Below are 20,351 nucleotides of genomic sequence, written 5' to 3'. Positions count from 1 at the left end.
TGGTTGTGTAGGTGCTACTGATACAGGCAAGAATTTCCTTAAAAATATTCACCGTGTAGAAGAGTTCAACCCTTCTCTTTCTATTTGAAGCAGTCGAACCCTGCAGTTGCACATCTGTCATTCTTAAGTCACAAATGACACAGAGACAGAAGGCTAAGTGGCATAAGCACGCTGTCTTTACTGAAACTGCTTCTTTTGTACAATGGTCCAATACAGGTGGACTGACTGGTCATTTAATCAATACATTTCACCTGACTGGCTAATTAACAAGACACCCATTTGTAAACAATCTTATGAGAATAACAAGAAAACAGATATTAGAAAAACACCACTGCAGGTTGTTGTTAATAATTGGGTATCATTGTTTATCTCCAGCTCTCTAAAGTCTCCTGGGCCTGTTCTGGGAAAACTTAGCTAGCTGTCTCTCTGGCCAGGCTGTCACATCCACACACATTCACTGTTCTGGCTTGGTACAGTCACGTAATGCTAAATATCAACAAAGAAACTGATTAATTGGAACTATCTCAAAGACAAAATTCACCAGAAACTGAAACTTTACAGTAGATTAGAAAATGCATTTTTCTACAATTGCAGGAGGACCCAGCATCACTGGTATTGCCAATAAATGTCAATTTTTACCCATGCAGCCTCCAGCTCAGTCTTTACTCTGACCTACCTGGAGGGAGATGTTGGCCTGAGGGCGGATTTTGGCGGAGGGCAGCTCCACGTAGGAGTCCTTGCCCACGAAGTTGACGGTGATGAGCTTCTCGCAGCGCTGTCCCGCGAAGCCGGCCAGGCAGCGGCACACGGGCTCGTGCTGCGCCACGATGCACTGCGCGCCGTGCTGGCACTCGTAGTTGTCACACGGGCTGGTCTGCAGCAGCACCATGGGCGGCGGCGTCTCGCAGAACAGGCCACTGCACAGCAAAGGGAGGGCAGACAGCCTCAGTCACCATGGCTTGCTTGGTTTGACTTCAGGTGCTGCTGATGCCTTGGAGTGGCTGCCTAAAAAAGGAGGCTGCACAAGATTAAGAGAATAAAAGCAGAAGGCCTTTAATAAATACCTGCTTTTACTCTCCTAATCTTGTCTAGCCTGTTTTAGGTAGCCACTCCAAGGCATCAGTTTCTGGTGACCCAGGTGGGATGATGGTCATGAGTTTTTCAGGTAATTATCAGTTTGGTCCATTTACATCTCAGGGGTTAATCCTCCAATTACAGCTTCAGGTAATGAAGTCATTTACTTCAAGTTTGCCCCCCCACAAATCACTGTTGTTTACATCTCTCGGGGCCTGAGACAGTGAGGTGTCCTTGAGTTTCAGGCCTAGAGAGAAATTGTTTATCTCAATAAATCTCAGCAGCTGATAGGCTATGGAGTTTTAGAGTTGTACACTAAAATCCTAGGCTAGTTTTACAGCTAAAATCCTAGGGCATCACTGCCATTCTGCTTTGGAGTAGTGGCTCTGAGGTCCAGCCTCCATGTGCCTGCTGCCTGATGTGAAAGGAGCACAGCTGAGTGCTGGCAGGAATCCTGGGCTGGATGTGAACAAGCCAGTGCAGACACTGAACTGCCCTTTGTGCTGATTCTTCAGCTCTGCAAGGCACTGCAGCCTGGCTGAAACTGCTTCCACCCACACTGTGCCCTGCAGAGGTTCCCAGTGAAGTCTGTGAGCCATTTAAGCCCAAACGTGAGATCTCCCCATCCTACATCTGTGATTTGAGTCTACTCTGCTCTTGTGAGTGGCAAACAAGGGAACCCCTTTCCAGAGGTACCAGCAGAACAGAGCACTGCTAACCCAGCCTGTGAGCTCCATTCTACCTAATGCCCATTGTTTTGTTTTGTCTTCGGCAGCAAGTAGGAAACAGAAGGAAAATCAGTGCATATAATTTTAATTTTTTGGAAGTTAAAAATAATCATCATAAAAAATCCATGTGACCCGCAACAGCCTCCACTAACAGAAAGCAAATGTTGGAAGAAGCCAGAGTGTCTGTGCTTAGTGCTGCCCTGAAAGATTCCCCAAACTCCTGCTATGGCTCCTGCACACCCTTGCTTGCTGTGAAACCCCTCTGGTGTGTGGCTTTACCAGGGCAGCTCTCCTGATACTGGCACCTAGAACTTATATTAGTGACAGTGTCTGTCAAGCCCCTTTCCTTTTTAATTTTAAACATTTTTAAAAAGTATATATATAGAAATAATTAATAGAAATTATTTCCCCAGCAGTGGAATGTGGAACACAGCCTGACTTCCATAGCTTGGCCAAGTCCATTCTGCCTGGTACAATCTCATTTATTTAAATAATCACTGCGAGTTCCTTGCAGCAATCTGTCCCAGTGGAGAACTCGGAAGCATCTGCACCACAGAGGAGCAGTGCTTCCATCAGGCTCTGCAGCTTAATGTGTGCTTCCCCACCAGAGCAGCATTTATCAGGCAGCACTACTGTGAGGCTGATTGCTGGAGGGAAGCTTTGAGAACTCGGGGTTTATTCAGCGGGGCTCATAAATTCTCTAGAATGTTTTCATCTGCAGGGGGCAAATGAGTGCTATTTTGGGAAGAAAACACTGAAAACTTTTCAGGAGGAAAGCATATTCTGAAGTTGGTGAGTGCTAAGGAAAGGTGCTGCATGGAGCACAACTACACCTGACCAGTGAATGGGAAGTGATGAAATAGGAGAGTGAGTGTGTGCATGGTGGCACTATTGATTTCTGGGGCTGTCATGAGAGCCTCACTGTGCATGAGGCCCTACCTACGCTGTTCAGAATTAGCCAAGTGCCATTTGTTCAGCCGTGCGAGGATGGAAGTTTTAACATCTTTTTAATGTGTGCCTCCAAATGGCTTTGACACACAGCGTAGTGACAACCATAAAATCATTATGGGTCTGTGCTTTTATTACAACAGCATAAGCTCTGGATAATTGGGAGGGCACTCTGCAAACTCACTGCTGGGAAATGATTCCTGATACTTAGCCAAAAAACTTTATTAATCATCATCTTAGGTCTCCTAGATACCTTTGTCAGACCACCCCTTGTGTTGTCTCCTTTTCATCAACACTTGCAGCCTTCAAACACTTGCCCAGTTATCTCCTTGCCACACATCACCGTGCCCAAAGCAGCTGTGAGGACAGGGGAGTCTGTAGCCCTGAACATCAGAAGGCTGAACTCTGTCAATCACCATATTTGCATTTGTAATCTTAACAGGAAAAAACCCAAAGCTCAGAGCCCCCTTCAGAGCAGCGGGCCTTTAAACTACAAAAGGCTTGAGTCATGGGAAGAATAATGAGATCATATTTTGTTAGCAGAATTTTAATCCTGAAATCAAACAAGATCAGGGACTGTTCTGCATGGAGAACACATGGGGCTCCATCTTGCTGTCTGCCTTGGCAGAGGGAGTGTAGTAGTGCTCAGTGTGAGGTTTTCCTCCCCAGAGACCCTTGTCTTCCTTGCATCTTGCACAGGAAATTTAGGGTAGTGACATGGACTAGTGGAAAAAAAAAAAAAAGAAAGCAAACAGGAGAACTCAATCCCGGCTGTGCTGTTGACAGGCAGTGGAATTACTTTGCTTGCCCATGGCTGCCTTGGGCTGTGAAGTGCTGTCTAAGCTGGTAGTTGAGTTTTGGAGCTTGCTTCCTCTACTTGGAGGACTGTTAGTGGAACGAGACCCCCTCATTTGAGGAGAGAAGACTGGACTGTTCCAGCTTCTGCTCTTGAACCCCTGCTGTGAGACCACACAACCTGGGGCACTGCCTAAATTGCCAGTAGAGCTCTTTGGTAAGTGGGAAGGGACCAGACCAACCTCCCACCTACCACTGCTGCTCCACCCAGCTGTGTCAACTCAGAACATCTCTGACAAACACTGTGACTCTGCTTGCCCAGAAAAAAACCCTCACATTCATCACTGCCTAGTGCTTACAGGCCTGAGAAAATCAGGGGACCTGCAGCAAAAGTCTCCCAGTCAGTCCCATCTGATGACAGGCTCAAGTTACCCTTGACTCCAGACATGGCTTTGCAATCCCATTTCTCAACTCTAACAATTAGATAACACTGAGGATTTACATCCCACAGTCACGTTAGCCTTACTAGTCACCAATCTGCAAGATCCCTAGGGCCATCAAATGGACTGAAGCAGAGAGTGAAACATGGAGAGAAGGGTATGAATTTGAAATTCAGAGGATATCCGATACCTTGTAAATAACAAGTCTGATTCTGTGGAACCACGGGCTGACATCATGTTATATATCAATGCCTATTCAAGGAAGGCTGTCTGCTTTGCAACAGAAATGTGTGTTGAGAGGGAAGGAAAAAAACCCCAAACCAGCAAGGATGAAAGCAAGAAGAATGAAAACAGTTGCAGATACAAAGCAGAGAAGATGATTTATAAGTGTTCATGCAATTTCTGCTTTGTCAAGACTGATCTTTTCAGGTACTCCTTCTTTGTCTCATGTGTGTATTTCAAACACAGAAAAGGTTTAGCTGGAAGGAAGCCAGTATCCAGCCCCAGGCAATGATTAGTGAATCCATTTGGAGGAACACACTTATCTTTGACAGACAGAGATTTCCAGGAGTCAGATATATTGGCAGCTGTCAGAATGAGAGGCTGGAAATTTACAGCCTGAATCATACTGAGCTCATCCGAGAGGCACAGAGACACTGCCACAAAATCTTCAGACTCACGTTTTCCTTGCAGCTAGTTGGGAGGGTTCATAAACACAATTTTATTATCCTTTGCTCCCTCTGCACATGCAGGGTTTATCTCCATGTGAGTGTGTTAAAGGTGTGCTCAGCATGTTAGCAGGGATGGCTGGGGCAGGCACACTCACACAGCACTGCCCCAAAATCTCTGCTTTCCAAGCAAGAATTGCCGGTTAACTTGTTAAAATCTCTTTTTAAGCAGGGACAGGGCTTGAGGCACCCGTTGACAGGGGGGTATCAGCTCGGTGCTGGGTTAGAGGCTGCTGAGGATGCCAGATCAGTGCTGGGTTAGATGCTGCTGAGGATGCCAGATCAGTGCTGTTAGAGGCTGCTGAGGATGCCAGATCAGTGCTGTTAGAGGCTGCTGAGGATGCCAGATCAGTGCTGTTAGAGGCTGCTGAGGATGGGGGGCTCTGGAGTGCAGCGCTGCCCTACCTGAAGCCCTGCGGGCACACGCAGGTGTAGCCATTGACCGCGTCCACGCAGGCGGCTCCGTGCCGGCACTTGTGGCCCACGCAGTCGTCATCATCCACTTCACAGTGCTTGCCGCTGTAGCCTGGCAAGCACTCGCATCTGGAAGGCAGGAACATCCCTGTTAATGGCTCCTTTCAGCATTCACCCCGGCAGCCCAGCACCTCTTGGATTTGGGGTGGGGAGATGTTTGCAATTATTCCCGGCAGCATCAAGCACAGCTCCTGCCGTCAAAAAGGATCAGGTCCCTCCCAGCTGGCTGCATTTGAGGTTCTGCAATCTGCTGGAATTCCAGTGGAGCAAAGCACCACCATCCCACAGCTTCTCCTCAGCCGAGTCTGTGGGAAGGGTGTTCACCCTGCAGACTCCCAGCTGTGCTAAAGATGACAATCCCCTCCCTAACCTTACAGACTCAAGGGGCAATATTCTGCAAGGGCAGTGCCTCTGATGCCCCAGAGTATGATTTTGCCAATGCCTGCACACTGCTGGGTGTCTGAGCTTGGCCCTGTGCAGCTTCATGGAGCACAGGAAGGGTCCACCTTCCAAACAGAAATAATCTGTACACAAGCTATAAACCTCAGCAAATTCAGAGAGAAAGACCAAGTTTTGAGACCACCACCTGCTTTCCATTCATCGGCAAGGCAAAGTGCTGCTGCTACAATGGAAAGTTTTCTTTGCAGTGTGTCCTATGCCATGGTGACACTGCACCTTCTGCTGTGGGGTGACACCGTGGGATGGAGCACAGTGGGATGTACCCAAACCTGCAGACATTGCCTGTTGGTTTTATTTTATACAATTCTCGAGTTTGCTGTACGAAGGCTGCATCAGCATTTCTATTTATAAGTCTTGCAGAAGTTTGTAACCTGACAATAGAAAATGCATCCCAAAGTCTCTGACTTGGATCAGATCTTTTGGGATTGCTGAGCAACCTTATTTTGAATCTATACTGTAGACAATGTTTAGTCATTAACACTGTTTAGTCCATAAAACACATTTTAGTCCTCCCAGCTGGATGTTGCACATCTGGAAAACAAAAGGCATACCACTTCAACCAAATTAGGGGAAGAGCTGCAGAGAATTTCAGCTCTAAAAGAGGTTTGTGCTCTTGCTAGAGCCTGAGGTTGGACCCAATATGCTGGAGAGTCACTGAGAGCTGGAAGAGAAGAGACATTATAAAGCTGAGGGTGGGGCATCAGGAGAGAGACTGCAGCTCCATCAATCTCTTCAGCTGGCCTACTCCTCCTCCTCCTCCCTGCCAGCAGCCTGGTGGGGTAAATGCAGGAGGAGCACCTTGTGGAAAACCTCTTCAGAGGAACTGGACACACAGGAGTGATGAGGAAGAAACACTTCCACTGCCCAGGCAGCATCATTGTGCTGACTGCTGCTCCCAGTGACAGCACGTGGCTGCTCCCAGGGCTGAGCTGGGTGACACTGCAGGACAGAACAGTGTCCTGTGAGTGCCAATGGCCAGGGAGTGGCTGCAGGGGGACAGCAGCCACCCCGCCTAGGCACAGACCATGTGAGCTCCAGTCTCCCTTTCAGAGCATGGCTTGACTGGCTACAGCTGCAGGAAATGGGGCACAGCCTGTTCATCTCGGCTGTCGATGGGCAGGGGTAGGTGCATGCAGAATCTCCACCCTCCCTGCAGGGCAGCCCCCACCAGCAGCCTTGGCAGGCACAGGAGGGTCCATGTCCCAGCTCTGCACGTGTGATACTGCTATTTCACACCTTGGTGCCTCGGGGAATACTGTGAATAGCATAATGGAGATGACAAATCAGAGCAAAGAGCAAAAAACAAGAAGTGTTCCTGCCCAAACCCTAAGAAATGGGCAAAATTTTCTGGCAGCATTGCAGACACACCTGCAAGGAAATAGTGTCAATCAAAAGACTTTGTGAGGGGAACTGGCAGCATTTAATCCTGTTGTTTTTTATTGATCCCTGCAGTCCTAATATAAAGTGATGTAATAATGAACAATGTGCAGTTCCTTATTCAGGGCTGCCATGCATCAATTTTATGATGTGTATTGGCTATCTCAGTAATGACAGAACCACCACTTTTCTCTGCAGGGCTGCATTAAATCAGCATTTTAAGCTGTCAGGTAATAATTCCAAGCTTTAGAATAATAAAGTATATTTATATCATGCTCCAACATCAATACAGTGAATGGAAAAACATGCTCCTTTCTTGAAGTTATTTTTTGGAAGTAATTTCATTGTGTTAAAGGCTGTTTTTTTGTTTTGTTTTCTGGCATACAGAAAGCTACTCTTCTTCTATATAGTAACAGCATACTAAAGATGTGGAGGCTGGAAGGGAGGAAAGCCACCTGCAAATTTAACTCCAAAAGCAAAGAGCTCTGTGCAGCCAAAGACACATTGAAATAGTCCAGTTTGCTTCCAAGCTTGGCTTTAGAAGCATGGAATTCCCTTTGGGTCAGTCTTCTCTGAGCTCTTGGTGTGTCACATCTAAGCTGAAGCTACCAAAAATGCCTGCCTGAAGTCTAGGAGGTGAGAAATTCAACCCCATGAGTTCCTCATCTGGACTCCTCCTAGAAACACGGGGTCTGTGCCATCAGGGAATGGTGGCATGGTAAATCCATCCCACAATCCCACAATCCCACACAGTGCCAGCAAGGGACTGAGTGTCAGTCAGTAAAAGTCTGATGCAGTAAAGAAGGTGCCAAAGACTCCTTCATGTTCTGATCCTGGTAAGAGAGTAATTTACCTGATTAGATATTTCATTTCCCAGTGACCATCTGACACCTCCACAGTTGAAATCTTGTTTTCTGTTACAGCCTTGTAGTGATGGCAACATTCCCAGTATCACAGAGAGCCTAAAACATGTCCGGTGGTGTTTAAATTGTTGGCCTATCTGAGGGGATTTGCATCTGCATGCACTCAGTGTCTGTTGTATTAAAGCCGTGAATCACGGCTTCTATCGCAGGGCCAGAATGGAATTTCCCCCCCACGCCAATAAATCACTTGGCTTCCTATTTTTTCCCTGTCTTTGTCATCTTTTCTTCCCTCTGCAGAGCTGCAGACTGACCAGAGCTGAGGGCAGGACAGGCTGACCGGCGGGTCCTGCTCACATGGCCAGGGCTCAGAGCCTGCCTCTGCAGCAGACAGGACAGACAGGAGCCAGACCCCTCCTGCAGGAGCTTTATCCTGCACCAGCAGGGGACCAGCTACAGCACAGGAGCACAGGCTGCTGTCTGCACTGAGCCCCAGCAGCATCCATACATCACTGCACAGCTGCTGAGGGCTCATTTCTGAATGGTTTGGTGTCACCAAAGTGTGAAAGAAATAGCAGTGCTTGGACACCTCTACATTCAAGGCTCCTTCACCTCTCAAGTTTGGCTGCTAGAAAGCAAAATGGGACAGTAGGAGTAAAGAAATTATGGATTTTTCTGTAGTGTTCTATAGTGGGAAGAATAACACAACAAAGAGTAGCAGAAAAATACTTAAAAGCAGTTATTTAGCTCCCCTCAAGGGCCCTACTGTGAAGAACACTGTTCTAGAAAGCATGTGAGAAAAAGTATCCTGTTTACTCAAATTGTTTGGGTGGCAGGAATGACAATGCTTCCAGTATGGGAAAACCATTCAGGGCCACAGCTGTCTGCACCCTTTCATGCTCCAGAAGAAGGCAATTTGAGTTACAAGCCTTTACCTCATAACATGATGTAGCTACTGAATTAACCAAAGGTGCTGGATTAACCAAATGATGGATTAACTGGGAAAGAAACCGGGAAAGAACATCAGCGACTATTTATGCACTGGCACACACCTCCTTGTCTAGTGCCTACAGATCAGTTCAGGAGCCATCCTAATAATTTAATAGCTTCACCTTCTTCAAGATTTGGGAACATTTCTGTCTGAAGGTTTTTCACCCAAAAGAAAGGCTTGTATTGTACTGCCTGACTGTCTAGCAGAGAGTCAGCTGCCCTTGAGATAGCCACCCTCTCTAAGATTTTGGTTCATCTCCTTTTAAGTCTCCTGAAATGTCCTGTGTGTCAGCTTACACTGTTCTGACATTGCTTCACAGGACACGGTCTGACCTCAGCTGGAAGTTACCAGGAGGAACAAAGCCTGCTACCTTCCCTCTCCTGGGCAGGGCCCCAGGAGGGAATCTGTGGCTGTGAAAACAGCCTTAGGGAAGGTGCAGAGAGCAGCTCACTCTGCACTGAACTCTCTTGGATTTGTCTCAGAGATCTTTTCCTGAGAAGGTTTTCCCAGAGCTGGACTTTCCAGCTGACTGTCTCTATTTGCTGAATTGCTCTGCAAGTCCCTGTTCAGACAAGCCATGAACGCTGCCACTGTGCACCTCTCACAAGTCCCCAGGCCCAAAGCTCCAGGTGCTTTGCTGCCATGCAGGACATGAGGCTTCCTCTCGCCCTGTGACACAGTCAATGTCATTGCCAACAGGAAAATGCAAACACAGACATCACCAAACCCCAGATGGGGTAAGCAAGGCCAATGGAAAAGGTGGCTCCTGAGCTGGAGCCATCCAGCTCTGGATCTGTTCAGGCTCCTGTTACACTGCTTGAATTTATTAGTGCCCTAAGGAGCACATAAGGGAACTGTCCTTGGTTTGTGATGTAGGATAAGGTACTTTGCAGTGACTTTTCCATAAATTTTCCTATTGCCATGCTCCTATTCTCTCTATTCAGGAATATTCCTCTGCTCTGAGGGTACATCCATTATTTTTAGTAAACCACAGACAGCTAGAAAAGAATGTATGGATGCATTAAAGTTAAAATGTGGGTGGCACATACTGAAATGTGTATAGTCTTGCATTATTTGTGTTAATTTTGGTGATTTTTGCTCTGCACTGATTGCCAGTACAACTCCAGTCAAGGCAATGGATGAATGTGCCCTCTGTGTAGAGACCAACACACACACACTCTTACCTGGTTCCTTTGTCCAGGGGAACACATTTGGACTCATGCTGGCAGGGATTTAGATCAGGAACACAGTGGTTAATCACCTCATCACACAGTTCACCTGAGGCAAAGGAAAAGCAAAGAAGTTGTAACGCAGTTTGAGCAATCCTGAACACCCATGATGTCCAGGGATGGCCAATCTCCCTACGTGGAGACAGCTCAGTGGTTCAGCAGGAAGTGACAAAATTGCTTGTTGAGGGCACATGAGACTTCATTAAATCAGCTCCTTTGACCTACAGAGACCACACTGTTTCTATCACATGGATTTGAAAGCCTGGTATAAAAAGCACTGACGTATGAACTGCACTTGGAGACAGACGAGGGATCAAATGGGCACTTCCTGACCCAGAACCTCTTATTTCAAAGCAAGAAAGTGACACAAAAGTGAAGTTGCTCATTAGACCGTAACATTTTCACACGGGCACGTACTTCAGCCATGGTTAATACACTACCAAAGAAGCTGATTTGACATCATTCTGGGAAAGAACAACAACCCACAAACCCTCCCCCCAAAACCTCTGTGACTCTCCATAATAGGAACCAGCTTTAGGACTGCATGCAATTATAAAACATTCACTATTTATAAGAGAAGTACTAGCTCTATTGTGCTCACAGGAGATGATGTCTTTTCAGAAAAAAATCTACTTCATGTAAGCCCAACTCAGCTGTTTCTAGGTATGGTGTATAACATGCCACGAACCTCCCTGGATTTGTATGAGTTTTAATAATTAATAGCTGTAGAATGTTCAAACTGTGATAGTTTATTTAAATACAATCCTTCTCTGAGTCCTAAATTATTAGGTCACACTTCAGTACCCCAGGATTTGAGATCCAGCCAAAGACCACAGAGATCTTTGCCTTCCCCAGAATCACACAGAAACCTACCCCACACCTCCCAGAGCCTTGCAGGAAAAGCAAAGGTCGGGTAATCTCAACATGGAACCCCCAAAAGCTACAGTCCCAAAGCCCCCTGTGCAGCTCTACCAGAGAAGCACATCTGCAGGGTTTCAAGGTTACACATATTTTCTGTGCCTATACACGGTACACACCATCACATAAACAACAGGCCATGGGAATGGTGGGGAAAAAGGGTAATGTGGGAGGCACTGGTGGGCTGGCATTGTTCTGGAAGGTTTCCATGGAGCTGCAGCTCCACCTGTCCTGGGAGAAATGCCATTTCCAAAAATCCTTACATTTCTCTATACTCTAGTGGTTACGGAGAAACACTTGAAAACACAAGCCAAGCAAACCACAAAGATCAAAATTCAGATGGAAAATGCAAATCAGAACCATCATCTTTTATCAGTTCTGAGATCTGGTGCGCTGGCTGAGAGCACAGTTTTGAGGATGACTCTGATGCTGATAGGTGGGGTTTGATAACTCCCCCAGGTGCTACTGCTCTGTCAGGTTGTTCCTCCCACGTGTCCAGCCTCCCTCCAGTACAAGACACACAGCTCTTGATATGACTCTTCCTGTTAGAATGGAAATATGATATGTATTTGCCAAAACTACTCAATTGTTTTTGCGCGTTTCAAACGTGGAACGTGTCCTAGATCTGCTTTCGAGAGCTGACAAGTGTAAATGAGAGCAGGAATACAACCCATGGGAGGGGGCACTGCCAGCACAAACCCCATCCTCCTGGGTTATACACGCCCTCCTGGCTTTGTGGTGGGCTGGGCTTGGCACTGCCAGGGGAGTCTGGCATGGCAACCTGCAGTTTACTGTTCACAGCAGTTACAGGACAAGCAATTCCACCTGGAGCCAAGGAATCCCAGGAAGCCACCACTATTAAAGGCTACCAAGTCTTTTCACAGCCCTGGACAAACCCTGTGCAAATATAATGAACGTATCCGGCTCAGGAAAGGGGCAGGTGCCAAAGAAACCAAGCACTGCAGATCCATGGGAGCCAGGGAACAGATCGTTCACTGGGCTTGGGGCTGGCCACTGTACTTTGTTGCTCCTCAAAAGCAACGAGAGATGTTCAGTTCTTACAGCTGTGAGCACTGGGGACGGCTATTGACACATTCTGAGGTGGCAGAACTGGGATAGGTCTGTTTACTGCCATCCCCAAATCCACAGGCCACCAACCCTCCCAAAAACTAACAAAGGCACTCCCTCAGACCTGAACATGAGCAGGCCAGACCTTGCTACAAAGCTTGGAGAACTGCCAGTTTGTCATCTTGATACTCCCCATGTCCCTCGTGTGCTATGGATGTTATGTGAAAATAAACACCAAAAAAATTAACTGGCTGGTGACATTAAAAGAGCTCAAATGAGCTAAAGCTGGAAATAATTTTGGAAGACCATCTAATAACTGAAGATAGTGTGGATAGATGCCTTCAACTGTCCTTTCACTAAAAATGGTCAAAACATACTTTTGAAGTTTCTATTTTTTCTTTTGTTTTGTTTTGAAGCAAAGGAAACAGGCTTTAAAAAAATATGAACGGTATCAAAACTCTCAAAGGAAATCATAATTCTTCTTAAAGTATTCTTCTGAACAGTCTTGACAAGTGCTTAGAGATCCAGTAAAAATCTCCCCAAATGTCAAATATTATGACTCACTGTGTCACTCTGAAGACACCACTATCAAAATGTAGGAGAATTCTAGGCTAGGTACCAAACACAGCATCCAAAAAAAAGATATTTTTCATGCAAAACTTGGAACATTTAAGGATCCTTCCTGTTATTTTTCCCATCTATCACTCATTAGGGAGCTCACTTGGGAACGCCTTGCAACTAGAGCAGCCTCATCTCAGGAAGAAAATACCTCTTGGTCATTATTTCAGGCTCCACCAACGTTCAGTAGATGCTGCAGAAAGCATGCCAGGGAAATAAAACACTTTTTGAAAAGCAAAACCCAAGGCACCAGCTACACAATGTCTTTCTCATATTTTACTCACTCAGAAAATATCTGGGCCAAAAAATCTGCCCTCAGACCTGAGAGCTCAATATTCATTGGTTGCTTTAATGTCAGTATCAGAGGAAAAATGTGATCCTTTTTTTTTTTTTTTTTGGAGTGACACAGGGCTGCTTCTCTGTGCAGCAATTAAAGGTCTAGTCCAAATTTCTCACTGGATAGTTATGTGAACCTAAAAACAAACCGGACATTCATCTTAGGCCAACTCCTAGCAGCACTGGTTCTCTTTGTGGAGGATATTTGATCATGCTAAAACAAGAGGGAACTTCAGTGTAATGCTTTCCCAAGTGTAGAAAACCATCCAACCTCCCCATTTTCCTCTCTCCTACATGTTCTCAAATCACAGCTCCAGTTTGGGTACACACGGTTTCTGAAGTGCTTCTATAAAACGGACAGGAAAACCACAGCTACATTTATTTCACAATCAGTTAAACAGCTCTTTTAATCCCAAAGAATGCTTTTGTTCCATCAAGGCACACTTATTCTCTTTAATCAAAGCTGAAGAGAATAGGTAACGTGCAAGCAGATTCTGGACAGATGAAGAGAGCAGTCTGATATACCACAAAATATTGCAGTATCCAGATTAGAACCAAGTTATAATGACAGGTGGAACTTTAACAGGTGGATCTCCCTTTGCTGCTAACTCATGAAAGAAAAAAAAGAAAAAAAGAAAAAAAAAACAGAGAAAAAAAATCCCTGAACAATAGCCAAGGTATTCTGCTCCTTCAAAACCACCTCCCTTTTCACCTTCACTGACATTGTCTTAAACAAACACAGTTTTTCTTTCTTTTTTTTTTTTTTTTTTTTTGCCTCTTGCAACATTTTCCTGGCCTTATTTTTCAACAGAATCATGATTTTCATGGGGCTTTCCACAGGGCTCATTGCTTATGAAGAGCTGCCAAGAAACACGCTTAGGCTTTTTCTGTAGCCTTCCCCACGTCTCAGAGCGAAGCCAAAACAACAATAGGGCAATAAAGATGACTTTTACACACAGTTTAATAATCATCTATCTTTTTTCCGTTCTGTGCTGTCATGAGAGCTATTTATTTCATGCCCCATTAGACTTTTAAAACTAGGATCCAAGCTACACTATCCCTCCCTAATCAGTAAAAGACAAGCTGGATGCAGTAAAAATATTTTACTTATTTATCTTTAAGTGAAACTGCAGCTCTGAAAAGACAACGTAGAGCACCAATTTGCAACCAATGAGTTCAGTGATTCTTCTTTTGTTCCATGTGTCAGTTGGGTGATACTTTGTTGCAATATACTCACAAAACAACATAGAAAATATCCCCGTCCTCAGTGCAAGAGAAGCTTTGGTAGGGCCTGCAGGACTGGCAGTAAATATGCTGTCGAGAATTTCACAATATTACTTGAGAAAAGGAACGTGCTTATGGTGAAGAAAGGATGGAGAAAGCCTGGCCTGCATCCACAGCATGGAAACTTTTCCAGGCTGCACAGGGTGAGTGGTTAAATAGTGTGTTGCAACATCCTGAACTCTGCCAGGTAAGTCTGAATGGAACTCGTCTCTTTGCTGCTAATAAAAAACACTGTGCTGTTTTTCTCATAGGAGATTACTCATTTTATATCCAATAAATGGTATTGGAAGAAATGTTTGCTGTGTTTTGTTTTCCCCTTCTCTCTGTTCAGTCATTAAAAAGAAGTCAGTGCCAATTGGAAGTTTCAGAACACTGAACCTAGAAATGGTTGGGTAGAACAGACAGGGTGTTCCTCCAAGGAAGCAATTCAGTAAGGAATGCTGTTGAAGTTTGATGAAAATGATTTGAGGCTCATCTAAGAAAATAAAAAAATTTTTTTTTTTACTTCCAAACTATTTCAGCTTGCAATGAATAAATGAAAAAACTCTGTGAAAATCCTTCAGCAGCAAATGCTATCATGTTAGATACAAAAACATAAACGAAATCACCTGAAATGCACTGTAGCAGAGTAAATTCTGCAAGATCACTGAAGTTTGCTCTTGCTTGACAAACACTGCCCACAATACTTAGCAGACAAAGAGTTACTTTATGCTTTTTATCCTGTCTTAATTGTTAAAAACTCCCAAGTTTCACTTACCACATTTTGACCTGCTAAGTGGGAACCCTTGAGTTCGATTCCCACAGTGGCTTGTTTTTCAGATTCAAGGAGCAATTCTCCCTAACCTTAAGGCTCAACAAAAGGAGAATGGGTAAAACCAGATCTGGGCAGGGAAATAATGATCCTTTCACTGTTTCAGAATCCCGGGGAAGGAATGTGTTCTATGCACTGCTGAAGTATGAGAAACCATATTCAGCATCCTAAATGGCACACAAGACAGTGTGTGAAACATTAACTGAACCAGAGAATTTCCAGTGCCCCTTCAAGGTGGTGACCTGCCTAAAGCACTATTCCTCAGAACCACAGTGTCTGGAAAAGATCTTCATTTTGCTGGACACCCTATGTTTTGGAGCTGTGTTTATTCATATGGATGTCTTCCAGTTGTTTGGAATCATCTGAGGATCACTTCAGCTATCCACACACCTGAGATGCCGCACGTTATCTGAGATGTTCCTCCTGGGCTGGCAGAGAGGACACTGGACATGCTGTGCATTCCTACTGGTCTGAGCAGGGAATGGGGGCAGGAGCTTGTTAAAAATGCTTTGTCTGCAGCACTCCCTCCTGACTCTGTTCCCTGCTCCAGAACTCCCACGGGATACAGTCCTTCATGGACTCCTCCAACGTGGCTCCTTCCCTCAGGCTGCAGCTCTCCAAGAACTGCTCCAGCCTGGGTCCCTTCCACAGCACACAGTTCTTCAGGAGCTGACTGATTTCCTTGTTTCCCACTGTGTTTCTTGACAGACTGGATTTAATGACTCTCAGATCCCATTTGAGGAGGAATTCACTCTGCTCATCCTAAAGGAGAGCAGTAGCTGACATTCCATTTTCTTACAGACATGCTGTGTCCTGATGAACAAGGAGGAATTCTCTGGTATATCTTATTCCATAAACATGACACTCTACATTTTAGAGAGGGGAGTTTGACCAGAGGAGATCCTGGAGCTGAGCACTCCAGCACAGCAGGACGCCCACACGGAGGCTGAGGACAGGCTGCAGCACTGCCAGCTGCTGTGCTATTTCCTCCCAGGAGGGTCAGATGAGAGTCCAATCTGATAGCACTGACATGTGGTTCTCTCTTCATAAAACAGGGCTGGAAATGGGCTTAGGCTCTTGAACAAACCCAAACCTTCCAGGTCTTCCAGCACTTCTCATTCCCAGTTACACAACTGGGAAATGTGGGTGCCTTTTTGTGTTTCGTGCAGAAAGCAAGTACACCTCACATCTGCCAAGTAACTAAAACTCAGAAGCTTCCATGTAAGGCAGAACTCCTTCAAATAAAAAGGAAGAAAACACACTAAACTCTGACCACAATTTTCTCTGTCTCGAGGAAATTATAGCTGAAGTTCCAAAATTTAAAAGGAGTTGATAGCTAAGTACTTGTTTAAGCCTTCAGCATTTATTAGGCAGCCCAGATCCCCGTGGAACCACAAGGCTGAACCACACCTCCTCAAACCTCCTTGTTCCTGTAGCAAAAACTCAGGGGGAGAAAGCAGCTCCAGTGCCATGATCCCCCTCAGCCTGTCCAGGGGTGGCTCGGGGACAGCGCCACACGGGTGCCACACGGGTGCCACACGGGTGCCACACGGGTGCCAGGGCAGCAGCCGTGCGAGGGCTCCAGCAGGCAGGGACAGCCACAAGCCCCACACAGCTGCTCTCCCTGGAGCTGTTTGGCTGCAGTGGTGCTGGGCTTTGGCCAGACACACTTACCACAATGGACACTCCAGGAATCACTAGCAGGGAACTGGGCTCTAGAAGAGCTGCAGAACTCTCAGATACCATCTACCACAGGACACCACAAGGTCCCCTAAGGTAAAACAGTTCTTAGCCTTCTCTTCCAAACACATCAAACCAGAAATAGTTCCTAACTTTATTTTATTACTATTTATTTTGAGAGATATTTTTTTTTCCAATGATACAAACTGCTTGCAGCTTTTTCCCAGGGAAGCAAACTATTTTAAAACACTAGCTCCTGCTCTCTCTCTGCCATGGGTTACTGTGTGTATTTTAGTGAAGACATCTTTTCAGAAGTGGAAGCCACTAATTTTTTTTTTTTTTTTAGGTTTCAGAACAAAGAGGTGAGGGCATTGTTGAGGCTATTTAGGATCTTTGGCAAATAGGAATATATTTCCTGGCTTTTTTTTTTTTTTTCTGGTGTGTAAGTGCTACATATTTCTGCTTCTGCTAAAATCAGACAGGAGGAAAAGTCACAGTAAACAACAAAACCAAATAAACCAGCAGGCAAAGCACCAAAGCATTCAAATCACGCAGGGCATGTTTGGTGCAGCCCATTTGTCCCTCTGTGCATGTTTGGCACAGAGGACAGTGAGGCTGAGGACAGGATGTCTTTGGAGGGATGAGGTTCTGTATCTGAGTCTAGGACAATGAGCGAAGCAGTGATGGGCTGAAGGAGGTCTGCAACAGAAGTGAACAGGAGAAAGGAATGGAAGGGAAAACTCTCTGAATTTTGCCCTACATTCCTGCACCACAGAGCTGAAGGGAAAATACAATGTTTGTATCAATACCTGGGGACAGACCATGCTACAGCCAAAAAGGCAGAGATGAGGAAAATACAAAAAGGGCAAAAACCTGGGTGACGGATCTAATACATATCCTTCTCTTTGATGTCCCTATGAATGTTTCTTTTTGAAGGGAAGGAGAGCCTACAAAACTGTAAGGAGGAGCTGTAAACCACCAAAAGTCCAAGCATGTTGTAAACCAGCCCCAGACTCCTCAGAGCTGGCTGGATTTGGGTACATGATTGTCCTGGAGGAATTACATGTTTATAATTCAGCTTCAAGATTAAAATAACCAGTTGGGCAAAAGAAAAAAAAGACATCAGCTGACAATTAAAGCCATCAGGACTCTGCTACATAGCATGAGTATTGGTTTGCTTATTTAAATACAGGTAACAAATATTGAAAATATTGATTTTAAGAATGGTGAGGAAACCTGGGGATGGTGGGTACAGGTTTGAAGCTTTTTTATGGCATTCAGCTGTCTGCCTCCTCTCAGCTTTGTCTTTTTAAACTTGCATTTACTACTTCATGGAATCCATTTGTAATTCCACATTGTTTTAAAGTTAATAGATGGAAAAGAACTAGGAAGGAGGTTATTGTGTGAGAGTGGGCTGCTTTTTGGTGTGGGTTTTTTTCTTTTTTTAAATAAAAGTGAAATGGGGCTGGAGTGTGGGAAATTCCTTCCTCAGCAGTCACTTAACAAATTGGCCATTTTTCATCTACTCTGAGTCGGGGGAAAGACTGTCAAAGAATTTTAAAAGAAAACACTGCAAAATCCTATTAATTGAAGAAAGATTTTTGGCCTTCATTTTTCCAACCAATGAAAGCAAAATTCATGCATCATAATTTGGGATATTGTTCCCTAAAAAGGCTATAACGAGTAAAACCAGGCAGACAGCAGATACAGCAGGAAAACACTAAGGTATGGAAAAAACCAAAGGCTGGATACTGTGACTCTGTCAATAGTCAAAATTTTCAACACATTCATTTTTAATTTGTATTTCATTTAGGAACATAAGATTTACTATCATGATTTAACCATTACTCAATGGGGACCCTAACTATTTCTTACAGAACAACACACACACACACACTCTTGGATCTTCTGCCCTGCATTCAGACTATTTTTTTTTTTTGTATTACAGCACACATTTGCTCTATAAATGCAGAGTTTACTGAAATATTACTGCACTGTTACCAGCATTGTGGCATCCAAGAGCACGGGGGTGATGAGGGATTCAGGCTCCCTGCTTGGCAGGGGAGAAAAGCAGGAATCTGCAATAACTGAGCTGGGCACCTCTGAGCTCAGGTTACTGCAAACATCCCAGGCTGTCAGTGCAGAAACAGCTCCAGTGCAAGACAGAGCACTCCTGACTGAACGTGGGGGTTAACTACAGCTGAGAAATGCCATTTGTACGTAGAACCCACAACTCCTGCATAATTACACTGATAAAAATGGATGATCTGGATTTGTTCAGCCACAAAACCCAGCCAGTCAACCTTTCAAAGAAATTTCTATTTCCCATACAAGTGTTGGTGAGGAAAAAAAAGCAAAGAAAAGCTTACTCTGTCTACTACTTGTTAACAACAGAACTAAGGATAATATTTGGGTACAACATAAAGAGATATTACCCACATTTTCTATCCTGCTAGATACAGCCTGGCTGTGGATGTTTGTGCCCCTTCAGGCATTGAGAGGTCATTGTCCCCCAGACTACTTCACAGGACAATTGCTTCCCTGGACTGCACACCCCTGCCTTTCTCTGCTCAAAGAGAGATCAAATCCATACACTTGGCAGTGCTGGAGCACACACAGTCTGGTAACACAGCATTTAGCACCAGAGAGAGGCAGGTACCTCAAAACACAGTTCTGAGCACAGGAATAAGCACTCCTGACCCCTGCTGTGAACTGCTTTCTCTCTGAACTCTTGGCCTTCACACTCTATGCAATACTGAACTCATCTGGACCTACCTTTTTTTGTTGTTTTTAACAGATACTGCCATAGTAGTGTCAGATATTCCTTCAGTACAAAAAGGTTCATCTAGAGAGACTATACCTAGAGATGTCCTGGATATCACAGGAGACTTCAGTCAAACTCTTTGGCCAGTAGATCCCTCTCTTTCCAGGTCAGACACACAAACCATTTCAAGGTGTGCTTTCATGACCTGCCTCTGTGCTTCCATGGCATTTCCTCCACTTTTGTTCAGTCAGTTGAGCAACTTCACATGATGCCCCATTTCTTATTTGGATTCAACTCCTAAGGACCCTGAAAACCAGTTCTCAGGTTTGCTTGGCTTGTGTGCACTTTTGTTTGGCTGATGGCTTCAATTCTTCCAGCCATTTTATGCTGCTCCCTGTCCTGCTCCGAGGCCAGGGCTAGCTCTGAGGGGCATTTCAGCCCAGCCAGCTGCACTGCAGTCAGTCCTGCCAGGTGGCTGATCAGGTCTGATGAAATATCCCCCTCCAAAATGGAGGTAAAGCAGGTTAAAGCAATTTTAGTATCACAGTTCACCAAAATCTTCCTATTTTAATCAACACAAACTATTGTAACCATTCAGACTCTAATTTAAGCAATACCCCTATTTTTGCAACCTTTTCCATCTATGATTTATATTCTATTTTCTGGAAGTATTTTCTTCTTTTCTTCAAGAATTCTTTTTTTTTTTTTTTTTTCAATTGTAATCAAACTTATTGCCTGCACTATGATAGCACATGCTTATTGTGTGGTT

The 20,351-nt window shown here is 44.9% G+C and overlaps 1 protein-coding gene across 4 annotated transcripts in view; it reads right to left on the bottom strand.

The window, feature by feature from the left end:
- Positions 1–20,351, bottom strand: part of SLIT3 (slit guidance ligand 3) — a 483,584-nt gene that overhangs the window by 23,560 nt on the left and 439,673 nt on the right. For all 4 annotated transcript variants that reach the window (XM_068205597.1, XM_068205596.1, XM_068205599.1 and 1 more), the window contains 3 exons: positions 10,059–10,152; positions 5,119–5,256; positions 677–917 (listed from right to left, as the gene is read on the bottom strand). In XM_068205597.1, coding sequence (XP_068061698.1) covers positions 677–917; positions 5,119–5,256; positions 10,059–10,152 — 473 coding nt within the window. The remainder of the gene's footprint in view (positions 1–676; positions 918–5,118; positions 5,257–10,058; positions 10,153–20,351) is intronic.

The sequence above is a fragment of the Anomalospiza imberbis genome, chromosome 15 (assembly GCF_031753505.1).
Source record: "Anomalospiza imberbis isolate Cuckoo-Finch-1a 21T00152 chromosome 15, ASM3175350v1, whole genome shotgun sequence".
NCBI lineage: Eukaryota > Metazoa > Chordata > Aves > Passeriformes > Viduidae > Anomalospiza > Anomalospiza imberbis.
This window is presented reverse-complemented; position numbering and strand designations above follow the sequence as displayed.